Source organism: Daucus carota, chromosome 6, assembly GCF_001625215.2.
Source record: "Daucus carota subsp. sativus chromosome 6, DH1 v3.0, whole genome shotgun sequence".
Taxonomy (NCBI): domain Eukaryota; kingdom Viridiplantae; phylum Streptophyta; class Magnoliopsida; order Apiales; family Apiaceae; genus Daucus; species Daucus carota.
This window is the reverse complement of record NC_030386.2, coordinates 19,007,772-19,031,719: the sequence shown is the minus strand read 5'-3', so window position 1 is coordinate 19,031,719 and position 23,948 is coordinate 19,007,772. Positions and strand designations below refer to the sequence as shown.

At 32.0% G+C, this 23,948-nt stretch overlaps 1 protein-coding gene and 1 long non-coding RNA gene across 9 annotated transcripts; one reads left to right on the top strand and one right to left on the bottom strand.

The window, feature by feature from the left end:
* Positions 1 to 432: 432 nt before the first annotated feature.
* Positions 433 to 18,396, bottom strand: LOC108228162 (uncharacterized). Of its 6 annotated transcripts, none has more exons than XM_017403667.2 (4): positions 18,113 to 18,396; positions 16,893 to 17,200; positions 13,864 to 14,007; positions 433 to 1,913 (listed from the first exon to the last, which is right to left on the bottom strand). In XM_017403667.2, the coding sequence occupies exons 2-4, from the start codon at positions 16,971 to 16,973 to the stop codon at positions 1,803 to 1,805; spliced, it is 336 nt and encodes a 111-aa protein (XP_017259156.1). In that variant the 5' UTR covers positions 16,974 to 17,200; positions 18,113 to 18,396; the 3' UTR covers positions 433 to 1,802. The 6 variants fall into 6 exon arrangements, 4 of the variants coding, with proteins under 4 accessions (XP_017259156.1, XP_017259157.1, XP_017259158.1 ...); XM_017403668.2 differs by having other exon boundaries at positions 16,893 to 17,180; XM_017403669.2 differs by having other exon boundaries at positions 16,893 to 17,019; positions 18,113 to 18,394.
* Positions 5,499 to 7,191, top strand: LOC135147103 (uncharacterized). Of its 3 annotated transcripts, XR_010284592.1 has the most exons (5): positions 5,499 to 5,806; positions 5,891 to 5,966; positions 6,201 to 6,424; positions 6,573 to 6,679; positions 7,064 to 7,157. It is a non-coding gene; the product is annotated as an uncharacterized LOC135147103 (long non-coding RNA). The 3 variants fall into 3 exon arrangements; XR_010284591.1 differs by having other exon boundaries at positions 5,499 to 5,966; XR_010284593.1 differs by lacking the exon at positions 6,573 to 6,679 and having other exon boundaries at positions 5,499 to 5,966; positions 7,064 to 7,191.
* Positions 18,397 to 23,948: the final 5,552 nt, after the last annotated feature.

Genomic DNA, 23,948 nt, shown 5'->3' with positions numbered 1-23,948 from the left:
GATCAAATGATTATAAAATGATAAGTAATTTGTACTACGTATAAAAATCACCTTCGTTTACGGTTCTATCTTAAATTCTTAACCTTTTTGTTTCAAAAAAAAAAAGTTCTTAAACTTTTGATTTATTAATTCCAAGGACAATTATTTTCCCTCAACCCCAAACCCGCCCCGACACCGTCCGCTGCTTCCTTAAACATATTGTCCTACTCCCAAGCACGTTTTTTACGAGTAGTCTATTTTTATTCCCTTTCGCTTTAAAGAAAATTGAATACCAAATAGCATAATACAAGATCAAGCTATAACAGAATCCATTTGTTCTACGAAATTACAGGAGAATTCTTTTACTACAGATATTATTCTTGTGAGTATAGTTTTGCGCACTGTGTGTGTGTGTGTGTGGGGGGGGGGGGGGTGACAACTGAAGAAAAAGTCTTGACAAAAAAATAACCTCCAGCATGTTCCCACAAAAACCAAGTTCAACAGCTTCTTACTGCTAAAAACTGTTCAGGACCTTTCAGGAAGACAACATCACAGTGTAAACATTATGCACATGGAAATCTCCTATAGACATGCCTAGCATGTCTTTGTTGTCCTGTCTAGATAAACTTTAATATAGATATATGTCAACTGACCTTGTAGTACTATGCCAAAAGGCTGGAAACTATAGATTTAAGTACATCGGCTCCAATGCCTGACCGGAGAGCCTAAAACAGGAGAGCGCAAGCAACTTCCGGCCATTAATGCGGAACACAGAGATTACATCTGCAATACATAGCAGGTGAAAGCCACTTCAATTTACGCAGCATTCTCTTTTCAGCATGCATTTTATCAGCATTGACAACGATCCCAAGTCCAGCAGTTTACATGTACAGAAAACGGGGCATCTAAGACAGATGCTGCACTTGCATTGGGCTTTCCAGCTTGATCTTTTCATATGTTATACTAGTCATAAATACATGAGACCATGTGGCAAAAAAATAAAATTACATGAGACCTAAAAGACACAAAGCTAGGCACATCAGCAATAGTGTTAGCCCGCCCATCACCCAAACTCTTGATATCTCTAAAAGTCCCTTTTTGAGGACTATATGACACAAGACTATTGAACTTAGATAAGAACAGAAGTTACCCATTATTTGAAAAATTGATTGGTCTCTGAAAGTCTATCGCTCGCAACCCACTATAAAACTTGATGTCAATTGCAAACTTCTTGATTGCATTGTGAAAACCTCAAAGTATGCATTAGTGGAAATATAGCATAGACAGAGGCAGCTGTTTATAACTTCAACAGCATCCAAGAGATCTTATTGAAATATTCTGAACTAAAGTGAGCAAGCACCGGGAGAGGTTTAAACTTCTCAGTCTCCAGATCAAATGTATATATCGTCATATTATGAGTAGCAGTGATAAAGTGAAGTTTTTCCATCCAGGAAACAATCAAAGGATCCTTGAAATTTATAATTTAAGGTCTGGGGCTTCCCCAATGTTTCTCCGTGATTCTGTGCCCAGTGAGCTACTGTTGTCAAAGTCGGTGCCGACCTCATAAACCGGTTGACCTTGTACTGCTCAGTCTTTGGGCAGAAACCAAATCCTGAATGGTCGAGGTAATAGTCTTAAATGAAGGAATGTGGGTGTGAGAGAGTCACACATTCATCAGTGACAGGATTGCAAATGCAATATGTAGGTTCCCTTGGTGAAAAAGAGCATAAAAAACAGCAGTCCGTTACATGAACCAATCAAACCTGCAATACATGTACGAAAGCAGCATTTGACACCTCTCAGGGATACTATCTGCCTAGAAATTACATGCTGATTATAAAATCGGTAATCACTGCTGCAGGGGGATTTTCTGGGGGGTAATCCAGTTCTAGAATGTAAGGACGAAAAGGAGACAACTGCCACCAAAAAGTATCCTGGTTAGAGACAGCATAGTCAGGTCAAGCACCTCAACTTAAATGGAAAAAAATTTAAATCAATTATAGGCTCAATAACTTTAGTGTTACTGGACGAGCATCATGTTGCCAGTTCTGTCCAATGTCCACAATGCACATGAGTTGACAGACTACACATAAGTCATACAAAAAATATAACAGAGCTACAATTATAAAGTGTTTCAATCCTCAACCTGATCCACAACAAAATTCTTCACTATTATAAACCTGAGAAAATCTTCCACATATAGGGAAGCAGAAATATCACAAATACAGAAAAATACCACTGGCAAAACATATCCAAAAAAGCGACAGGTAACAAGTATATGGGTCCAGGAAATGCAACATTTATCAGATCTGGTCTTTCTGCAGCATTATTTAAAGGCATAGCTACACATGAAGGCAAGCATATTACACTTTGCAGGGTTCGACAATATTATTAACTTACTATTTCACTAAAAAGAACAGGTAATTGAATTAAATTTAAATCCCATATGAAGAAAATAATTGGCACCATCGAAGAATTTAGTAAAAGAACCAAGTTTATCCCCTTGCCTTGATGAAATATCAAGAACTCAACACGATGATAAGCGCCAAAGATATAGTTGATTTCTGGAGTCCACGATTTGCTACAAGGCTACCTACATAATATCTTTGCTATTATGGCTACTTGTTTGGTACAAATTAATTAACAATGTAGCTTCATTGTTAAATTTTCACTATCAAAAAGCTGCCAAAGTACATACAAGTTTTTTAAATTCAAGACACTATACATAGAGATATATTCATCACAAGAACCCAAATCAAGAAGCTATAAATATATACAGTTGTATTTATATATGCATACAGATGTATTAAAATATACAATTATATCACACAAATCATGAAAATAATTCAGAGCTTAATAGACTCAAATTTAATAAAATTAAATATAAAAGTTTAGCAGAAAACATTTATGTTCACCCACAAAATTAAACCCATCAAAATTCAAATAAAACAAAAAAGTTATGTTTCATAATTCATAGTCATGTTATTAACACATACTAGTTAGAATTCACTTCAAAATAGTAAACTTTACCTAAATTTTGTTGAAAAAAGAAGATAATTGAAGTGAGATAGAGATGTAAAAAAGCATTTGGTAGAGTATATCTTTGCCCCTTTATTTGTGTCTTCAAGGTTTACATTATTTTTTTCCCGACAGAGTTTGCACAGTTATTATATAAATGAAAGGTAACCGGTGTTGGAGGATAAAATAAAATTATTTATAATTATCCAACCAGACCAGTTGCTTTCCCGATATTTATATATCAACCGTACAAACTCTGTCAGGAAAAAGTTAATGTAAACCTTGAAGATACAAATACAGGGGCAAAGATATACTCTGTCTGGCACTTGTTTACATCTCTCTCACTTAATTTCTCCTAATTTTTCCAACAAAATTGAATCAAAGTTCACATTTTTGAAGTAAATTGTAACTCATATACGTGTTCATGTTCAATTACATGATTATGAATTATAAACCAAAAACTTTTTGCTTTATTTGAATTCTGACAGATTTAATTTTGTGGGTAATCATAAATGTTATCTGCTACAATTTTATGTAGGGGTGAGCATCGGTCGGTTTGGACGGTTTTGAGGGTCCAAACCGAACCAAACCATAATTATCGGTTTTCCAAAACTTCAATCCAAAATCAAACTGTTAAGTAAAAAAACCGAACCAAACCGATCCGTTTAAAACGGTTTGGTTCGGATTGGTTTCGGTTAAAACCGTTTTTTATCAATATAACAAATTCAACAACAAAATTAAAGTTGAAATTGCAAAACAAGAATTGAAAGTTTGAAATATATTATGAATTTGTATATTAGATTTTAATTATATTTTAAAAAAGATATTAAATTATAAGAGCTTGTAAAATATAAGGAGAGGGAGAAAGATGATAAAAATGTAATTCTTACACTTTTATTTAAAAAAACAAAAAGATAATACATACAAATTAGTATATCAATATTCTTTAAAAAAATATGATAATAGTTTTATATGTTTTATTTTTCACATATTTTGTAGAATATAATTTTATTATCAATTTATTATTCACACATGTATATTATTATTTCAGTATATATATTCGGTTCGGTTTGGTTATATCGGTCGGTTTGGAGGTAAAAACCGAAACCAAACCGAAAAAATTCGATTTTTTAAATTTTAAACCGTAACCAAACCAAACCGTTAATAAACCGTAAAAATCAGTTTGGACGGTTTGGATCAGCCGGTTTCGGTCGGTTTGGAGAATTCTTGCTCACCCCTACTTTTATGTGTAATTTTTTTGACATTTGAGTCTATGGAGCTCTGAATTATTTTCTTGATTTGTGTGTATGATATATATCTCTTTATCTCTTTATATTATAGTTTCTGATGCGTGATTTGTACAGTTACCACACTGCCTAATTCTTTCACCTCAAACTTCCACCTTATTACAAAACTGCCACCGCTCTGTTAAGCTGCACCCACGTAACCTCATTTCCACCACCTGCTATCTTCCTGCTGTCTTTTGTTTATTTTATTCACTAAAGCGTACTTACCCGAAGCTTATGTAACAAGTTTAGATTGTTTTCATCTTTCTTAAAGATATTTTACTATTTTCAAATTTGAAAACCCAGCCTCCTCCACTGCTGAACTCTACCACGCCACAAGCCTTTCTTGCTAAGAGGGAGTTTCTTCTGCAGCTCTGCGCAAGCCATGAACCAGGTTATAGTCGTGTATATGTTGCCTTCTTACTTATTATTTCTTGGTCTGTTTTTGACAGCATTTCGCTTGGTTTACTGGCAGGATGATGATGATCGTTCGTGGGTTTATTCACTTCTGAGGATATGATACAAGGTTCCGCTACTTCTCTACCATATTTGTTATATGTTTTCGCACACACTATACGATGTCCCTTTTCAAGTTATAAGTCTCTTAAAAAGACAAAAAAGAGGCGTGAGGATGAACAAGGATGTTATAACATGTTCGAAGAATCAGACGCCGGGAACTTCCCCTTCTACAACCAGCCCGTGTACATAACAGTTGCTTGCTTTTGTATTTCAAATTTATATTATAATGTTTATGTGTAATATTGAATCAAAGTTGCTTGCTTATGTAATATTGAATATCTCCGGTTGGATGATTGTTAACTGTTGTGTTACCAGGTGTTTGATTAAATTCCTACAAGTTCTGATTGAATTTTGTTCTTTATTTATCATTAGTATGTTTTATTTTTATGTTTGACTCTATGCTAATCGCTGATAAGATTTCTATGATTATAGGAGATGAGTGTTCTTATGGCATGAATGATATTGAAAAAGTGAAATGTGTTGATGCTTTGTGTAAATGAATCATGATCTGCCGTTATAGTTTTCTGTTTGTTTTCAGTTTGTGTGCACCTAGGTGGTTGTTACTGAGCATTGATCAACTGTGTTAATTAGTTTATTAAAATGGAGTTGAGTCTGAGAACTAAAGGGCAATTATATACTTCTTTAGGCTTTCCTTAACATGTTTTTATTCATTAAAATAAATCGATGAGTTTTTATAAATATATATACTCTGTTAATTTCTCTGTACCTAATTAAAAATTTACTTTTAAATTTTTTGATCTAATAATTTTGGATGGATGGTTTGTGAGGTTAATGAATGAACTAATATGGAATGATAAAATGTAGGAGGTCTGGAAAGATGGGTTTCAATGCAGGTTTATTGCTACTTTCCTTCAGGTCTGCATTGCTTTGGTCTGCCTTCAGGACTGAGACTGTGATTGGTTTCGGAACAGACACAAGTATATATATGGATCAATGCAAAGCACCTGATTATCATACTTTAGGCTTTTGCTCTGCTTTCTATGGTAAAAAAAAGTCACATGACTTCGAAACTGATACAGTTTATCAAAGAGCTTGCTTCAATATTAAGAATGCAATTCGTGTTGCAGATAAAATTTTGACCAGCAACATTGGTGCACCCAACCTAAATCTAGCAACATTGGCCGTGGAGCTTTAAATATCTCAGTAAGATTCTTTTCCCTCGCAGGCAGGCATCTTTTTCTGCGAAAAATAAACAAGAAAAAAGGACTAATTTGTTTAATTGAAAATAAATTTCGGATGAGTTGGATTAAGAATCAAATGGAGAGTCCTGTTTTGGTTTCATTTTGATGGAGAGGTTGCTTAGGTCCTGTTTTCGAAAGGTTGAATGAATAATTGGTATTTTTTGGTCTCATTTTGGTTTGTTTCGTTCCTTCACAGGTTGTGCAACAAGTGATGATAGTATTGGAACAAGATTAGGAAACTGCCCAGCAATCCATGCATGGCAAGGGGAATGCACAGCTTAATGATTTCAGTCTCCGTACCATCCAAGTGCGACAAAAATCAATTATCTTGTGATGTCTAGGATTCTACAAAAGTAAGAAGCCTTCATTCATCTTCATTCATCCCCTGTTGCTAGAAAAGCATTGGTAGCCTATAAGCAGGTACAATAAGTAGCTCACCTAATTTTTGCATTTCAGTATCAACAGAAAGTGGTGCAGGACTCCACTTTATAAGAATAATGTGTCTAAATTATGTGTGTTGTAATGTTTAGGGACCATGTTCCTGACCCGACATGTCCTTACTTGGCAGATCAAGTTATCCAAGATTAGGGAAGGAGTTTCGCCTTTGAGATCTCCAACAACTAAGCAGAAATAATGTCAAGGAATGAACTAATGTAAAATGATAAGAAGATGAAGGTATAAAACAATGATTATAATGTAGGCTTTTTCGTAATGTAATGAACAAAATAATGAGTAACTATAACTATTCTTGTTGCAAGCCTGTGTTTGTTTAATGCTATCTGGTAGTAGTTTAGCATTGGTATATTCCTTAAGGTGGATTTGGATAGAGTGAGAGGAGACATTACTTATCTTTACTTAGCTACTGCTTTTCATGAGATTTGGGCGGAGCGTAACAATAGAATTCATCATCCTAAAAGTTTTAAAGTTGCTTGCCGGCTTATCAAGGACATAATAGCCTCTGTTACTATTTTACATGCTCCTCTATTGTTGTGTGAACTTGCTGAACTCCTTTTTTCTGTTGTTCTACTTACTAAAATCTTTTTAATTTTCTTTTGTTAGGTACACTAAGTGGTTCACTCAATTTTGGCATTTTAGTATCATTGGCAAGTGGTGTAGGACTCCATGATTCTGTGTTGTCCACAAGCAACGAAAAAAATGCCTGCAGAAAAGTTTCGAATACTTTGAACGAAATAAAGGTACATTATTAGGCAAGTGATTGTGGCGGCACAGATAGCATAGTGGAAGATTGTGAGGATCAGCCAGTGAGAGATGAATCTGATCTAAATTTGAGTTGCAAGATAGTTTCCATTGGATGCAGTAGTTCTTAAATAAACTATGACAGAATAATAGACCTTAGGAAGCGGAAACAAGACATGATTGTAAACAGGAAGTCATTGGAGGACGAGGGTAAGGAGATTATGGACAGTGAAGCCTGGATCGAGAGAGAGCTTGAGAGTTGAGAGTGGCAAATGACAGCTGAAGGCTGTCAATACATATAAGCAGAGGAAGTTTAAATATAGTTTCGTAATAAGAAAAGAACCTGCATATAGGATACTTACCAATTATTTGCATATATAATAGTATTTGCTCTAATTATTTGGTGGTGCATTTGGCAATGGTCAGGGACTCTTAAGCTAATTGGTCAATTGAGACTGCAATCACGTTGTTTACATTTACTATTTGCACGTATATTAAGACTCTTATAAGTTATAGTTTTTTTTATTTTTGATTAAAAGTTTAAACGTTAAACTTTTAAGCATGAAAGAAAAAATTAAAAAAATATTATGAAATCATACTTTATAAGACCCTCAAAATACGTGTCAAAAAATAACGTAAAGAACCTGATAGGAGGGAGTTTACAGGTAAAAAAATATCGTTATAAAGTGAAACTTTCAAATGATGGACTTTTATATCGTTATAAATATCATATTTTATAAACCGAAAATATTACGTAATTTTAAAATGTAAATGATGGACTTTTATTATATTATAATTTTTTTGAAACAAATTTAATTTAATTTTATTATAATAATCTATACAAAAATATAGATAATACTGGATTTAAGATAATTTAAAATATTCATCAAACTTATATACCAAACAAATAATATAATTTAATATACTTGCCACTGGCTGGTGCTTTTCAAAATTCCTATCCGGTTTATCAAGGACATTAAAGTAAAAGGTGAAGAAATACCTACACAACTGTGTATCAATCGTTCAAAAGAAGTGTTTTAGGCTACCATAACATGTAGATCCTTTTGCAGCGATTGGATTTGTTTTTCTTGGTATGTTTGCGAGTGTATTACCATTATACGGTGTTAGTGATACTGTAGCTGAGGGGCTGAACCAGCACTTTGATTTCTGACTTTCTGATTAAACATAGTTCTATAAATTATTTCAATTTTTTTTCTGGATAAAAGTATAATGTTTAAATTTTTAGTCATAAAATTTTAACGTGTAAAGAAATGAGTGAGACGAAGGGCCTATATATTATTGACCTCCATCCGCAAATTTTCATGTAGATGTGACTCTTTATATTTTTTGTTGAATTCGATTTTTATTTTACGAGTGAATTTTATTACATTATACTGTTTTTTGGGAACTACGAAATTTAGGGGTGAGCAAAACCGAACCGAAACCGAAAAACCGAACCAAACCGTATAATTTCGGTTCGGTTTAGTTTCATTTTTCAGAAAATTTCGGTTAATTCGGTTTTTCGGTTTGAACCGAAAAAAAATTTGGCTTGGTTCGGTTTTTGATATAGTGTTTCGGTTTAAACCGAATTAACCGAAGTTTTCATTAAATATAAAATAAATACTTATTATATATGTACATGTAACCCTAGATCTAATCCTAATGTCCTAACTCCTAACATGACTTACACGACTACACGAATCTAGCATCTTCGCCGCGACTCCAGCAACATGAATCTGGGCACTAATTCATCAGTAACACAAATCTGAATTCATCAGCACAACAACTCAAACTCTAGTCTCCAGGTTCCCTCATTTTCTAGTCTAACTATCAAAGGCGATTAGGCGAGCTTCTGTAGTTCTGTAGTCCTATGGCTATGTTTTATTGTAAACTTTATTCAGACTTCAATTTTCTACTTAAGTGGTGGATGAATCAAGAGAAGTTTGGTTGATTGAGATTTGCAATTACAATTTTGTGTTTAAAAATTTCGGTTTTTTTAAACCGAAACCGAACCGAACCGAAATAATTCGGTTGGTTTGGTTCGGTTTAAAATAATAATTCGGTTCGGTTCGGTTTCGGAAAAAAACATAATTCGGTTTTTGGTTTTTTCGGTTCGGTTCGGTTTTGAACCGAACCGACCGAATGCTCAGCCCTAACAAAATTTATGTAGATTATTAATGATTATAATTTTTGAAATATAAATATTTGACTAAAATGTGAGGCATCGATTAGCTATATAAATTATTTTGATTATGAAATATTCAATTAAAGTGTGAGGCATCACAACTTGGTGACGACGACGAGTACTTTATAAAAAATGATTTTTTATATAGTAAAAGATATTATGTAATGTCAAATATAAATGAATTTTATTTAAGAATCAAACTTTATAAATGGTCAAATTATACAATAATTTTTTGTGAGTTAAGTTCCATGTAGTCCACATATTTAATATAGTACCGTAGACCACGTATGTTCTGCAACTATAGAATGACATAAAAACATTGCAAAATGTATGAAACTTGTTATTTTGTGAAATACATTCTATAAATATCCTATTTCATGAAAAATATTGAAAATCATTTATGTTCGACAAGTAGAACACATATGTTCTGTAATATGTAAATATGTTCTCCAAACTTAACATTTTTTGCAGAATAATGTGTTTTTCACTATTTAACTTGTAGAATGTTTAGGATTGTCAAAATTTTTAACAAAATAATGATGTTTATAGAACATGATTTGCAAAATAACACATTTTGCAATGTTTTTATGACATTCTATAGTTGCAGAACATACGTGGTCTAGGGTACTACAGTAAATATGTGGACTACATGGAACTTTGTTCTATATATATATATATATATATATATATATATATATATATATAAGAAAGTTCTATGGAGACTGGATTATTTGGAGACTGTAGAGACCTAATCCTGGCCATCCAATCATTAAACATCCAACGGCTGCATATATTTTGTCCTGCACGTTTGTTTTCTCTCCCTATCATGTCCTGCACTTCTAAATCGATGAACAACAAGCAGTACTTCTAAATCTTGCATAACATAAAATAATAATTCCATAATATTGGTGTTCAATCACCGAAATCCTAACAAATAAAAATAATAATTGCATACAAAACAAAGATGTGGTTGGACACTGCTATGATTGGCACTGAACTCATTGTCATTGTCCTGCAACGAATTGAATTTGTTGCAAGACAAAATAACACTTAGATATATTACAAATATGCGAGACAAATTATTAATATTAATTTACTAGAAATGCAGGACAAGAATAGTGTAAATTACAAACATAGTTTTGAATTAAAATTAAAAACAAGAAATGCAGGACAAGAATATTAATAATACATTACTAGAAATGCAGGACAAGAATAGTGTAAATTATTAATATTACAAAACTAGAAATGCAGGACAAGAAATGCAGGACAAAGAATATTTAATCATGTCCATTAATTACCATATTATTTAACGGTAGATCCTGTAGTCTCTAATGACTCCAAAATTTTTGGTCTCCATTGAGCCCAACTCTATATATATATATATATATATATATATATATATATATATATTATTAATTTTAAGTTTTTTAAATATAAATTAATTGACTAAAGTACGAGGCGTCGCCGAGGAGTACTTCATATAAAAACTTTTTATATACCAAAAGATATTATATTTTTATATACTAAAATATAAATTATTACATTATACTTTATAATTTTTTGATTATAAAAAGTTTGACTAGAGTGTGAGATGTCGCTCCTCGGCGACGCCGAGGAGTACTCGATAAATACCTTTTAATATACAAAAAGATATTATATAATTCTCGAATATAAATGAATTTTATTTAAGAACCAATCTTTTTTAAATATTCACATTATACAATAATTTTTTGTTGAATTTGATATTCGTTTTCAATGAACTTTTATTACATTATTATTCTTTTGAAACTACGAAATATATGTAAATCATTATTGATAATAATTATTTAAATATAACTTATTTGACTGAAATATCAGGTGTTATTTAGCTATATAAATTATTTTGATCATAAAATATTCGATTAAAGTACGAGGGGTCGCAACTCGACATAGTTGAGAGAAATGACTTTTTATATACTAAAAGAACAAAGGCAAATTATATATATACAAATTATTTATTTAGCTTTATTAAAATTACCATCCAAATATAAATATAAGATAATATTTTATTCTTATTGAAAATTTACAAACTTTAAGGGCCCAAACAACGCGGGCATAAATACTAGTATGTGTGTGTGTGTGCGCGCGCGCGCATATATAATAATATCTTTGATTATATCTGTATGTGTATATGAATATAATTATATAGCTTCTTGCTTTGGGTTCTTGTGATGAATATATCTATATGTATAGTTCCTTGAATTTTGATAAAGTTACAAGTGCTCTGGCTGCTATGTGTGCTATGTGATGTCACAAGAAGCTATAAATATATACAGTTGTATTCATATATACATACAAATGTATTCAAATACACATTTTAATCACACAAATCACGAAAATAACATGATTATGAATTACACTAAAGAATTTTTATTCTTTTATTTGAATTTTGATGGGTTTAATTTTCTGGTTGAACATAAATATTTTTTGCTAATTCTTTTTGAATTTGAGTCTATTGAGCTCTGAATTATTTTCGTGATTTGTGTGATTAAAATGTATATTTGAATACATTTGTATGTATATATGAATACAACTGTATCTATTTATAGCTTCTTGATATGGGTTTTTGTGATATCACATAGCACACATAGCAGCCAGAGCACTTGTAACTTTATCAAAATTCAAGGAACTATACATATAGATATATTCATCACAAGTACCCAAAGCAAGAAGCTATATAATTATATTCATATACACATACAGATATAATCAAAGATATTATTATATATGCGCACACACACACACATATATATATAATACACACAAATCAAGAAAATAATTCAGAGCTCCATAGACTCAAATGTCAAAAAAATTACACATAAAAGTTAAGCAGATAACATTTATGATTACCCACAAAATTAAATCCGTCAGAATTCAAATAAAGCAAAAAATTTTGGTTTATAATTCATAATCATGTAATTGAACATGAACACGTATATGAGTTACAATTTACTTCAAAAATGTGAACTTTGATTCAATTTTGTTGGAAAAATTAGGAGAAATTAAGTGAGAGAGATGTAAACAAGTGCCAGACAGAGTATATCTTTGCCCCTTCATTTGTATCTTCAAGTTTTACATTAATTTTCCAAACCAGAGTTTGCACGGTTGATATATAAATATCGGAAAGGTAACTGCTGTTGGGGGAAAAAAGAAATTTTTTTATACTTTTCAACCACACCAGTGGCTTTTCCGATATTTATATATCAACGGTACAAACTCTTCCAGGAAAAAATTAATGTAAAACTTGAAGCTACAGACGAAGGGTCAAAGATATACTCTGCCAGGTACTTGTTTACATCTCTCTCTAACTTCATTTCTCCTATTTTTCCATAAAAATTGAATCAGAGTACACATTATTGAAGTGAATTGTAACTCATATACGTTTTCGTGTTGAATTACATGATTATGAATAATAAAATACAGACCTTTTGCTTTATTTGAATTCTGACAGATTTAATTTTGTGGGTAATCATAAATGTTATCTGCTAAACTTTTATGTGTAAGTTTTGGCATTTGAGTACGTTGAGCTTTGATTTATTTTCTTCATTTGAGTGTATGATGTGTGTGTGTGTGTGTGTCTGAATACATCTGTATGTGTATATGAATATAATATATAGCTTCTTGGTTTGGGTTCTGGTGATAAATATATCTATATGTATAGTTCTTTAAATTTTGATAAATTTACAAGTGCTTTGGCAGCTATGTAAGATTAGTATTTTTCTTTTCTTTTTGTACTTATCCTGCATTAAAAAATATTGGGGATGCAATATAAGATATTAATTTCAACAACATAATAGATTTTAATTAGATGAAATTGTGACACTACCTAAATGATCTTAACACTTGTTAACTCCAGATTTATGATAAGGCTTTTGTTAAATGGTAGTTTCAATTCCTTGGCATCTTTGTTAGGTAAAAAGATATAGTGCTAGTCAGAATGAGTTGCATGTTTAATCAAAGATTTGGGTTATCGAAGCACGGATTCTTCAGTTTTGGTGTTGTCTGATTACACCAACTCGGCTGAGTAAGTATCTGCTGTGACCCATATGACGTGTCAACATGCAAAAGGCAGTCAACACGCCTTCGAGACACAACCGACTCAGCCTGCGGACTTGGCCCACCTAAAAAAGCCCCAGTTTTAAACCTAATTGTATAGCCCCTCTTTGTATCCCATATTTTGACACTTTTCTCTTTTTATTAATACGTACACATATATACAAACCATCAGATATCTGACACTACATACACCCATATATACATTCTTCCAGGAATAAAAATGCAGCCGAACCCGAATGAATCTCACATCACTGTGCATTTATTTAAAGTTACATATACAACCTAATTTATTGTTGCTATTATTATTTTATTGCAGACTCTTTGCCAATTAATAGTAAGCCTATTAACTTGTATAACTTTAAGAAAGCAAACAAAAACTTACCACAAACAACTCTTCTTCTGACGCATGCAGATAAATCTTCTCCCAGACACTCTGGGACATGAAAGTACCACGCCCATAATTCTCCAACACACGAACAGCCCCGTGTAGCTCTGTGATAGATATATTGTTTGCTATTCTTGCTGCCTACATCATGACATGCACCATTCATTTGTAAACCACCGAAAGAAAATAAGGAAAACTAAGTTAGAAAATAAGGAAAACTAAGTTTTACTGGAAAAAAATCTTTGAGGTTGTCCAGGTGGACTGTATAAACTAGCTAGAGATCAGGAGATGCGGAAAATTCATTTATTGCATGTTCATACAGTATGTGAACTTGGGATAAATTAGTCAGTTTGAATTTCAAATACGACTGCATCAAAGAAATGTATCATATGCAAATCAAATACTTCCACTACCAAAGAGCTTTTAAGCTAGTTAAATAACAATGTGGCTTCATAGTAAAATTTTCACTATCAAATAGCTGCCAGGGTACATATATGTTTTTCAAATTCAATAAACTATAGATCCATATATATTCATCACAATAACCCATATCAAGAAGTTATAAGTATATACAGTTGTATTCATATACACATACAGATGTATTTAAATATACAATTATATCACACAAATCACGAAAATAATTCAGAGCTCAATAGACTGAAATTCAATATAATTAAATATAAAAATTTAGCAGAAAACATTTATGTTCATCCACAAAATTAATCACATCAAAATTCAAATAAATCAAAAGAATCATGTTGCATAATTCATAATCATGTTATTTAACACAAACTAGTTAGAATTCACTTCAAAATAGTAAAATTTACCTCAATTTTGTTGAAAAAAGAAGAGAATTGAAGTAAGATAGAGATGTAAAGAAGCACGTGGCTGAATATATCTTTGCCCCTTCATTGGTATCTTCAAGTTCTACATCAATTTTCTCCTGCTAGGGTTTGCACGGTTGATATATAAATATCCGGAAGGTAATTGGTGCCGGAGGAAAAAAGAAAATTATTTATACTTTTCCAACCAGACTAGTTACTTTTCCGATAATTATATATCAACCGCACAAACCTTGCCAGGAAAAAATTAATGTAAAACTTGAAAATACAAACGAAGGGTCAAAGATATATTATGTCAGGTACTTAATTACATCTCTCTCTCACTCCACTTCTCCTACTTTTCCAACAAAATTGAATCAATGTTCACATTTTTGTAGAGAATTATAACTCATATGCGTGTTCATGTTGAATTACAAGATTATGAATTATAAAACAAAAACCTTTTGCTTTATTGATTTCTGACGGATTTAATTTTGTGGGTAATCATAAATGTTATCAGATAAACTTTTATGTGTAATTTGTTTTGGCATTTGATTCTATGAGCTCTGAATTATTTTCTAGATTTGTGTGTATGATATACATATACATATACATATATATATATATATATATATATATACTACGTTACCCGGACTCTTCATTTTGCCTCGAGTACCCGTGTCGGACACTCGACACTCGGACATGGTATGGACACTCCGACACTTATTTTAGGCCAAAAACATGTGAAATTTTCAAAATATTGCCGAGTCCGACACTCGGACACGTATCCAGTTTGGACACTTTCAGCCGAGTCCGGGTAACATAGTATATATATATATATAATTATTTATTTTAATAAATCTGTATGTGTATATGAATAGAATTATAAGCTTCTTGATTTGAGTTCTTGTGATGAATATATCTATATGTATAGTTCCTTAAATTTTGAAAAAAAATACAAGTGCTTTGGCAGCTATGTGATATTAAATACAAGGGATGCAATATACGATATTATTTTCAACAACACAATAGATTTTAATTAAATGAAATTGGGACTCTACCTAAACTATCTTGACACTTGTTTACTCCAGATTCATCCGAGGCTTTTGTTAATTGGTAGTTTCAATTCTATGGCATCTTTGTTAGGTTAGAAATATATAGTGCTAGTCAGAATGAGTTGCATGTTTAATCAAAAGATTTGAGTTATCAAAAGATTTAATCATTCGCATTGACCAATATGAAATTTAACCGTTTAGATTTTAGGAGTCACTAATTAGTGAACTGTATATCTCGTCAACTGAGATAATTTATCTCGGTAGTTCAACCAATTACTTGTTCTATGAGTCTAACAGTCGCTATTTGCTCATAGTCCTAAAAAGGGATTTCATCCAACTTTTGCATTTTCTTGAATGTGTGGCAAAGACAAATCTTTTTAGTTCAAATTCATGATTTACCTTTTTGGTTTTTTCCTTTGCACTATCAAAAATTAATTACGTTTTTAGTAAATTTCGATGATAATTTTGTTACCTACTTGCCAGTTGCTAGTGGTCACTTGTAAAATTATTGCAACTGGCAAATTTATTGCTACTGAATCGTTAACCGTAACACTCGCTTGTCCCTGTTACTAAATGTCCTGAATCACATTTTTGCCAAAATAAATATCGCATCATGTATGCTTGTGAGTGCATATATGGGTAACTTTTGCATAAAATGTTTCAGAAAATCACTATGCTGTGGCCCTACATGTTGCATTTCAGCTGCAGGATCACTCCGAGGGGAGTGCTTTAAAATGATGAGAATTTCTTGTACCGCAAAGTGTACAGAAGACAGAGAACAAACTATCAAATTATATTCCTTGATAATAAGAAAGGATGCATGAGCAATTTGAAAACAACAGATATACCAAAAGTGGGTCAAACAGATTGCTATGTGTTCTAGAGATCGACACATTTGTGAAATAAGCAATTATATACTATGGATCATACTTACTAACATCAAATACTCTCAATTATGTTGCAATTAAAGTGCATATCTGGATGTCATGTCTCTATTCTTTTTCAGTATTCTACAATTCTGAAACAACTTTAAGCTTTTCCACTTGGATATTACAAGGTTTAAATCCTGTTTTTTATAGGCCAACTGAAGACACATTTGGTCAAGTATTGAAAGGAGGTCAAGCCCAATTAGTTGTTAGTTATTACATACCATACATCGTAGAAGCCTGTCTTCATCCGTTACTTCTCGTTTAGCAATTAGTTCTTCAATATGATCACCAGCATTTAACATCTTCAACGCCTTCTGGAATGCAAAAGAAACATGTGGAGACACAGAGCTGACAATGAAATATTGAGGGGATGAGCTGGACCTGTTTTTCTTAGTAATGCCAACCAAGAATCAAGAGAACTTGACTAAAGAGCAAATATAAGATGACATGACTTTCTGTCAAGGGGGACAACTGCATTGGTAATGTCATGAATGAAAAGAATCTCGCCACTACAGTAAAAGCAACAAATCTGCAGTCATAAGAGTAGATATAGCAAGAAACAATAGATGATAATACTATTATGCGTGCACATGCTGATTAGAACGGCAACAAATTAGAAACAACAAGACAAAATGCCAAACAATCCTTCACATATGACCAGCTACAGTAGAAAACTCTCTCAATTCAGCTTTAATGAATATGTTTATTAGAAGTGCAGTCATAAATAGGGGACATTGAGTACTATATACAATATTGCCAAACATTTCCAGAGTATACGATGATGCTGGGATGTGCTTTAACAACTTCATAAGGCTAGGAGATTTGTAAAAAAGCTAAAAACTAGATGAGCAAAGTGAAAAAAATGGGGTTTAAAGATAAAAGAGAAAACAAATAAGGCATAAACCTTTCACAAATCAACGAATCATAATAATCTGGAGTGATATTAACTGAAGGATTTCATCCATATATATAATAAACCTAAATTACTCCGTAACCAAGTAAACGACAAATACTAATATGAACATCCTAATTATAGAACACTCGCAAAAACTTACGACATTAATAACTTATTACAACATATTCACACATCAAGATGTTCCATTAATACTCTCACATCTCACAATCACGAGACTATATCTAATCCCGCCATTTTTCAGCTAAGGTCTCAGTGTTTAAAAACCATTCTCCCTCACCCTTTCGTCACATAATTGCCACTTCCGGCATATCTAAAACAATCTGAGTCATCAACAACTAGAAAAAATTCGAATCAAAAAAGTGACTGAATACTAGATAATATCAGCTCTGATACACAAACAAACAGCTTATATCACAAATATGATTCACGAGGATAACACTAACAAATATATAAATTATAGTATGAGAAGCAATTACTTGAAAATAGTAGGAATGTGAATTTCTAGGGTTCGTGATTAAAACTGACCTCAAATTGTAGATCGCAGTTGATTAATTGTCTCTCTTTCTCTCTCTCCTCACTTTCTCTCGCTGATCTCTTTCTTTCTCACTGCTCTCTTTCTCTGACGTCTCTCTGATCTCTTTCTCTCTGTATAATCTCTCAGTGATCTCTCCCTCCAAACCTGAATGTAAATCGGTGTTCGGGCCTCAGGTTATGAAAAACCCTCTTGTTCATATCTCTCGTTGTTGAGAGTAAGTGCCTGTTTGGGGTTGCGGTTGCCAACCACAACAGCAGCTTTTTGATAAAAAGCTGGTATAAACATGTTTGGTAAAATTTAAAACAACTTTTTGCAACTGTGCTTTTTGTCCAAAAGCTGCTTTTACAGAAAGCTGGTGTACCCCTGCTTTTTACAAAAGCTACTGTTGCGCGCAGTTGTTACAGTCCTGAGCATCGAACCCCCACGGATACAATTTTTTTATATATAACTATACCCTAGCTGCAACACTTTAAACAAAACAACAAAACAAAACTATATTTATAAAACATTTTTTTATTATAACTTGGACTATTGGTAGGTGAAATTTTTGGTAATAAATTTAAAAGGAAAAACTCAAAATAAATTATTAAAATATATTTGGTTGTTGTTTATTTAAAGTTATATTTTTTTGTTTCATTAAATTTGTTGTAAAAAAATCTAATTATAATATTGTGGTAAAAATTAAATTCGCTGAGTAATATACATTAAACGAAGAAGAAAATTATATCTTTATATAAATAATAAGTTAAAAAGCATATTTTGGTAAATCATATGTATTTATATATAATTTTTAAATAAATATAAAAATTAGATTTTCTAAATCGAATAGAAATAAATGATATTGAAAAAATATTGTATTATAAATAAAAATATTTTAGTAAATGGTATGCGTTGAAAATAACTTATAAATAAAATTATATAAATATATTAATACAAACTATATATATTAATAAAATATTTTTCTTGAAAAACCTCATAAATCATACAAAATAATCAGTTAATAGTCTTCTATGATGACACCAAAAGCACAGACGTATAAAACACTTATGATTATAATACGTATTATACTAAAAATCAATGACTTGCCTTTATAATTCAGCTTGTTTTCGAGGGAGGGCAAGAAACAGAGCCTGAGCAGCTTTCACTTTGGTTAGTATCCTCTCAATAACTATGTATATTTATTCATGTTTTGGTGAATGTTCTGGCCGTTCTATCATATGGGCACCTTCTAATTATTTTATGCTATTGTCTTTTATTAGACTCTGAAAAATCTATATTGTTTACATGCTCTTACTATTTGGTTGATTCCTTTCATGAGTTTTTCCCATATTTGCCTTTTTCGGTATCTTGTTAGTATTATTTATTCTGTCAAGAATGCTGCAGTAGATGTAGGACATTGCAAATTAAAATTCATACATTAGTATCATCTATGTCATGTCAGCTTCAAATATTTTTAAAAGCCTTCACCTAGCAATCTTCAGATGCAGATGCAGATACAGTTGCCACGGGAGAATTTGCTTGGGCACCTTCTTCAGATGCAGATGTACTAGGGAAAAAGGATCAAAATGAGGATGATATTATTAGTTTGAATGATTCTGCCGATGATCCACTACAAAAGAGCATGGACAGATTCTTACAAGAAGATGATATAATTTCAGATGATAATTCTAACATTGGTAAGAAACGGAAGACACGCAAAAGAAATATTGAATCTGGTCAGGGTACAAGTACAAATGCAAAAGATAAAGGTAAGAAACAGAGAATGAGTGGCGCGTCAAAATTACGGTCTGATATATCAAAACTGGTGGAAACAGTTGAAAAGAGAAGTGGCATCTCAGAAGTTGGTTATACTATAAAAGAAATTATGGATGATCTGCATGCCATTCCAGATGTCCCTAAGAACATTGAATTGTACTATTTTGCTGTGACTATGTTTGAACAGAAAGCAAAAAGGGAGTTATGGAAACATCTAGAGACAACAGAAGCTAAAGTTGGCTGGTTAAAATATCAAAAAGAACAACAAGACATGAGGAATTCGAAGTACTAATTAAATCTAGTTATCTCAAGATACTTTTATTTACTTAAATATTTGTTTAGGAGTTTTACTTTTTTATGTTCGGCTTTATTCCATGACATTGACATCTGATTTTGGTGTGTGATTTTTTTATGAATTATTCTAGCTTATTGTTGAATATTAGTTGTTTGCTAATTTCTTATCTGGTTATATTGTTAGATATGAATGACATGGATACTCAAGATCACATCACCGATGAGATGATTGATGATACAGATGAGTTCTGGGATTTGATAGTGTGTACAACTGCTGCAATTACAGAGTATTATTGCACATTTATTCATAAAGTCCCTTGTATGACATCTTATCAGACAGGTCATAGATGGATGCAAGAAATATTATCTATGAATGCAAATAGGTGCAAGATTATGTTCAGAATGGAAAAAGAAACATTTTTTCAGCTCTGTCATGACTTAGAAAATATTTATGAGCTAAAACCATCTCGAAGGATGTCAGTTATCGAAAAAGTCGGAATTTTTGTGTTTATTTTAGCCCAAGGTGCATCAAATAGACATGCACAAGAACGTTTTCAACATTCCGGTGAAACAATAAGTAGAGTTTTCCATGAAGTTTTACGATCAGTTTGCTCATTTGCAAAAGAACTGATAAAACCTGACGATCCAGAATTTAAGAAGATCTCATCCCATATACTTAATGATCAGAGGTATATGCCTCATTTTAAGGTATAAATTTCTTCCACAACTTGTTTAGCATTTTCTTATAATAATTATGATGCTACACATATAATTATATTCTAATAGATATATATTTTATGTCTATGTAGGATTGTATCGGTGCTATTGATGGTACTCATGTGCATGCATGTGTACCCGTAAATGATCAAGTGCGGTTTATTGGACGGAAAAATTTGCCAACACAAAATGTGATGGCTGTATGTAGCTTTGACATGCGCTTTACCTTTGTTTTAGCTGGATGGGAAGGCACAGCTCATGATACCCGGATTTTTAATGCAGCAGTTAATACACCACATTTGAATTTTCCATCTCCACCACAGAGTAAGTTTTATCAATACACACGTGTGCACACACATAAAATTGTTTGTTAGATTGATCATCATTTTACTTTTATATGTAGATAAATATTATTTGGTAGATGCTGGATACCCTCAAACATTAGGATATCTTGGTCCATACAAAGGAGTTAGATATCATCTTCCTGATTTTCGTCGTGGACAAGCACCGGAGGGTTACCAAGAAATATTTAATAAAGCGCATTCATCCCTTCGAAGTTGTATTGAAAGGACATTTGGAGTTTGGAAGAAAAGATGGAAGATTTTGGCATACATGCCACAATATTCATTTAGATCTCAAAGAGATATAGTTGTGGCATCCATGGCATTGCATAATTACATCAGGTTGAGCTCCATTAAAGATACTATTTTTCATGAAGTTGATATGCATCCAGAATTTGTGCCAAGAGATATTTTTCCGGATCGTCGACCACAAGTTTTAGAGCAAAGTCAGAAAAGTGATAGGGCAAGTGAGATGAACATTATCCGCAATCAAATAGCTCATAGTTTAATGATGTAAAACTTATAAATTATATATTTTGGCTTAGAATATAATTATACTACTCAATTTATTAGAGTTTGCAATTATATTTATCAGAGTTTAAACAATTATATTTGTTGTTAATATTTCTCTATGAAATAATGAATAAAAGATTATTTTAATTCTAATTATAAATCTAAACAACACTTTAACAAAAAATTTACCAAACAGTTTGTCTTCAGCTTTTACTCAAACAGCACATTTGAAATCAAGTTTACCAAACAGTCTCAGCTTTTACAAACAGCACTTTTTTGAACAGCACTTTTACTCACAGCAACAGCAATTTTTAACAGCAATCCCAAACAGACCCTAATTCCTTGAGCTGAGTGGTGGAGTCGGGGCGAGCAAGAAAAACCGAAACCGCAAAAAAAACCTAAAAAAATCGAAAAATCATCCCCAGAAAAACCAAACCGCAAATAAAACCGAAAATAACCGAGATAAAAAACCGAAATTAGTGGTGCGGTTTTATTTTCGGTTTTATGTTAAAACCGCACCGCAATTAACCGAACCGATATATATATATATATATATTAATAATAGTAATAAATCACCTTAGTCATTTTTAAACTTCACATCTAATTTTATATGGAGGTTCTTCTTCCATACTTGCATACTTGCTGAGTCACTTAAATAACCGGGCATCCAAATATTTGGAGGAGCGCTTGATCGAAAACTAGGGCTATTGTGATTTGCCACAAAACAGAAATATGTATGTTGTTAATCTGCTGATCAAATTTTATTATGAAACCTATTCTACTTTTTTTATTTATGTACTTTTTGAAAACTTTTTATTTGAATTTCATGATTAGTTGATTTTGGGTAATTTTATTGACTTGACATCATCTAATTTCTTGTCAAAATATGTATGTTTTAGTTTTTATTGTGTATTAAGGTTTTTTAGATGAAAGTATGTAATGTTTCCTATTATAGAAACAATAGTAAATAATAACCGAACATATTGTACATGTTCATGAAAATTTTATATTTTTTTAAAAAAAATCATTATGCACAAGTGTAGCAAATAGTAGTAGAAAAACCGAAAAAAAACCGCAACCGACAAATGGTTAACCGCAACCGAAAAACCGTTTTAGTTGGTGCGGTTAGCCGGTTACGATTAATGATGATTAACCGAACCGAACCGCATTCATCGGTTTGGTAACGGTTAATGTCCGGAACCGCACCAAACCGCACCATGCACACCCCTAGGTGGAGTCATTGATGGTATTCATCCAAAAATATATTGAAGGGAAAAATTAAATATCAAATACATCATTCATTTTTTATTTTTTTTTGAAAGGAAAATACATCGTTCATTAAATCCAAATATATCATACGAATTAATTATGGTAAAAATGATACTCCTTCCGTTCTTTTTTATTAGTCGCTTTGACTTTTTGCACGTATTTTGAGATGCAATAAAAACGTATTTCTATTCATTATTTTTCAAATTTTCTTTTTCTGAATAAAAATATAAATGTTAAACTTTTATTCAGAAAAAGAAAATTTGAAAAATAATACGTAGAAGTATGTTTTTTATACATCTTAAATTACGTGCACCAAGTCAAAGCGACTAATAAAAAGGAACGGAGGGAGTGTGTTTTAGTTATGATTTGTCCGTAAGTGATTTAATTGATAAAAAAAAATCAACTTTCAAATAATTAAGAATGAGTGTATTTAGGGTTTTCTCTTTGTCTCCGTTGTTTGAGAGACACTCTCGTATTTAGGGTTCCCGCCACCAATTCTCCATATTCTAAATCTTCACCCCTTCATCGATTAAACCCTCTTCGCTCTCTCATCATCTTTTTTGTATTTCAGTTTTTCAAACAATCAAGATCTGTGAAACCTTGTTGAGTACCTTTTTATCAAGGCCGTGTCCATATTTTAGGATGTTGTATGTCATGTTTTGAGTTTTGTATTCGTTTTCGTATCGTTGTCGGAGGTTTTTTTTAAAAGGATTCATACGGTATTTTGGATAATCCGTAAGACTCGCATCGATTCTACGATGACGGTGGATATTAGTTCTCCGAAAATTGTTTGGTTATTTGCGTATTTATTTTAAACATAAAAAAAAAATCAACCATAATTTACACAATATTTAAAGTATCCTGATGAATTTTGCTAGTCAAATTTCTTATTTCAATCATTTGGTCAAAAAATATAACTCAAACGTTAATTGCCCAT

Excerpts from the sequence above, each read along its gene's own strand:
- LOC108228162 (XM_017403667.2), bottom strand. The coding sequence starts at position 16,973 with ATGTTAAATGCTGGTGATCATATTGAAGAACTAATTGCTAAACGAGAA. Across the intron at positions 14,008-16,892 it reads ACAGGCTTCTACGATGTATG|GCAGCAAGAATAGCAAACAA; the intron begins GTATGTAATAAC and ends GTCATGATGTAG. Across the intron at positions 1,914-13,863 it reads CAGAAGAAGAGTTGTTTGTG|GATACTTTTTGGTGGCAGTT; the intron begins GTAAGTTTTTGT and ends GTCTCTAACCAG.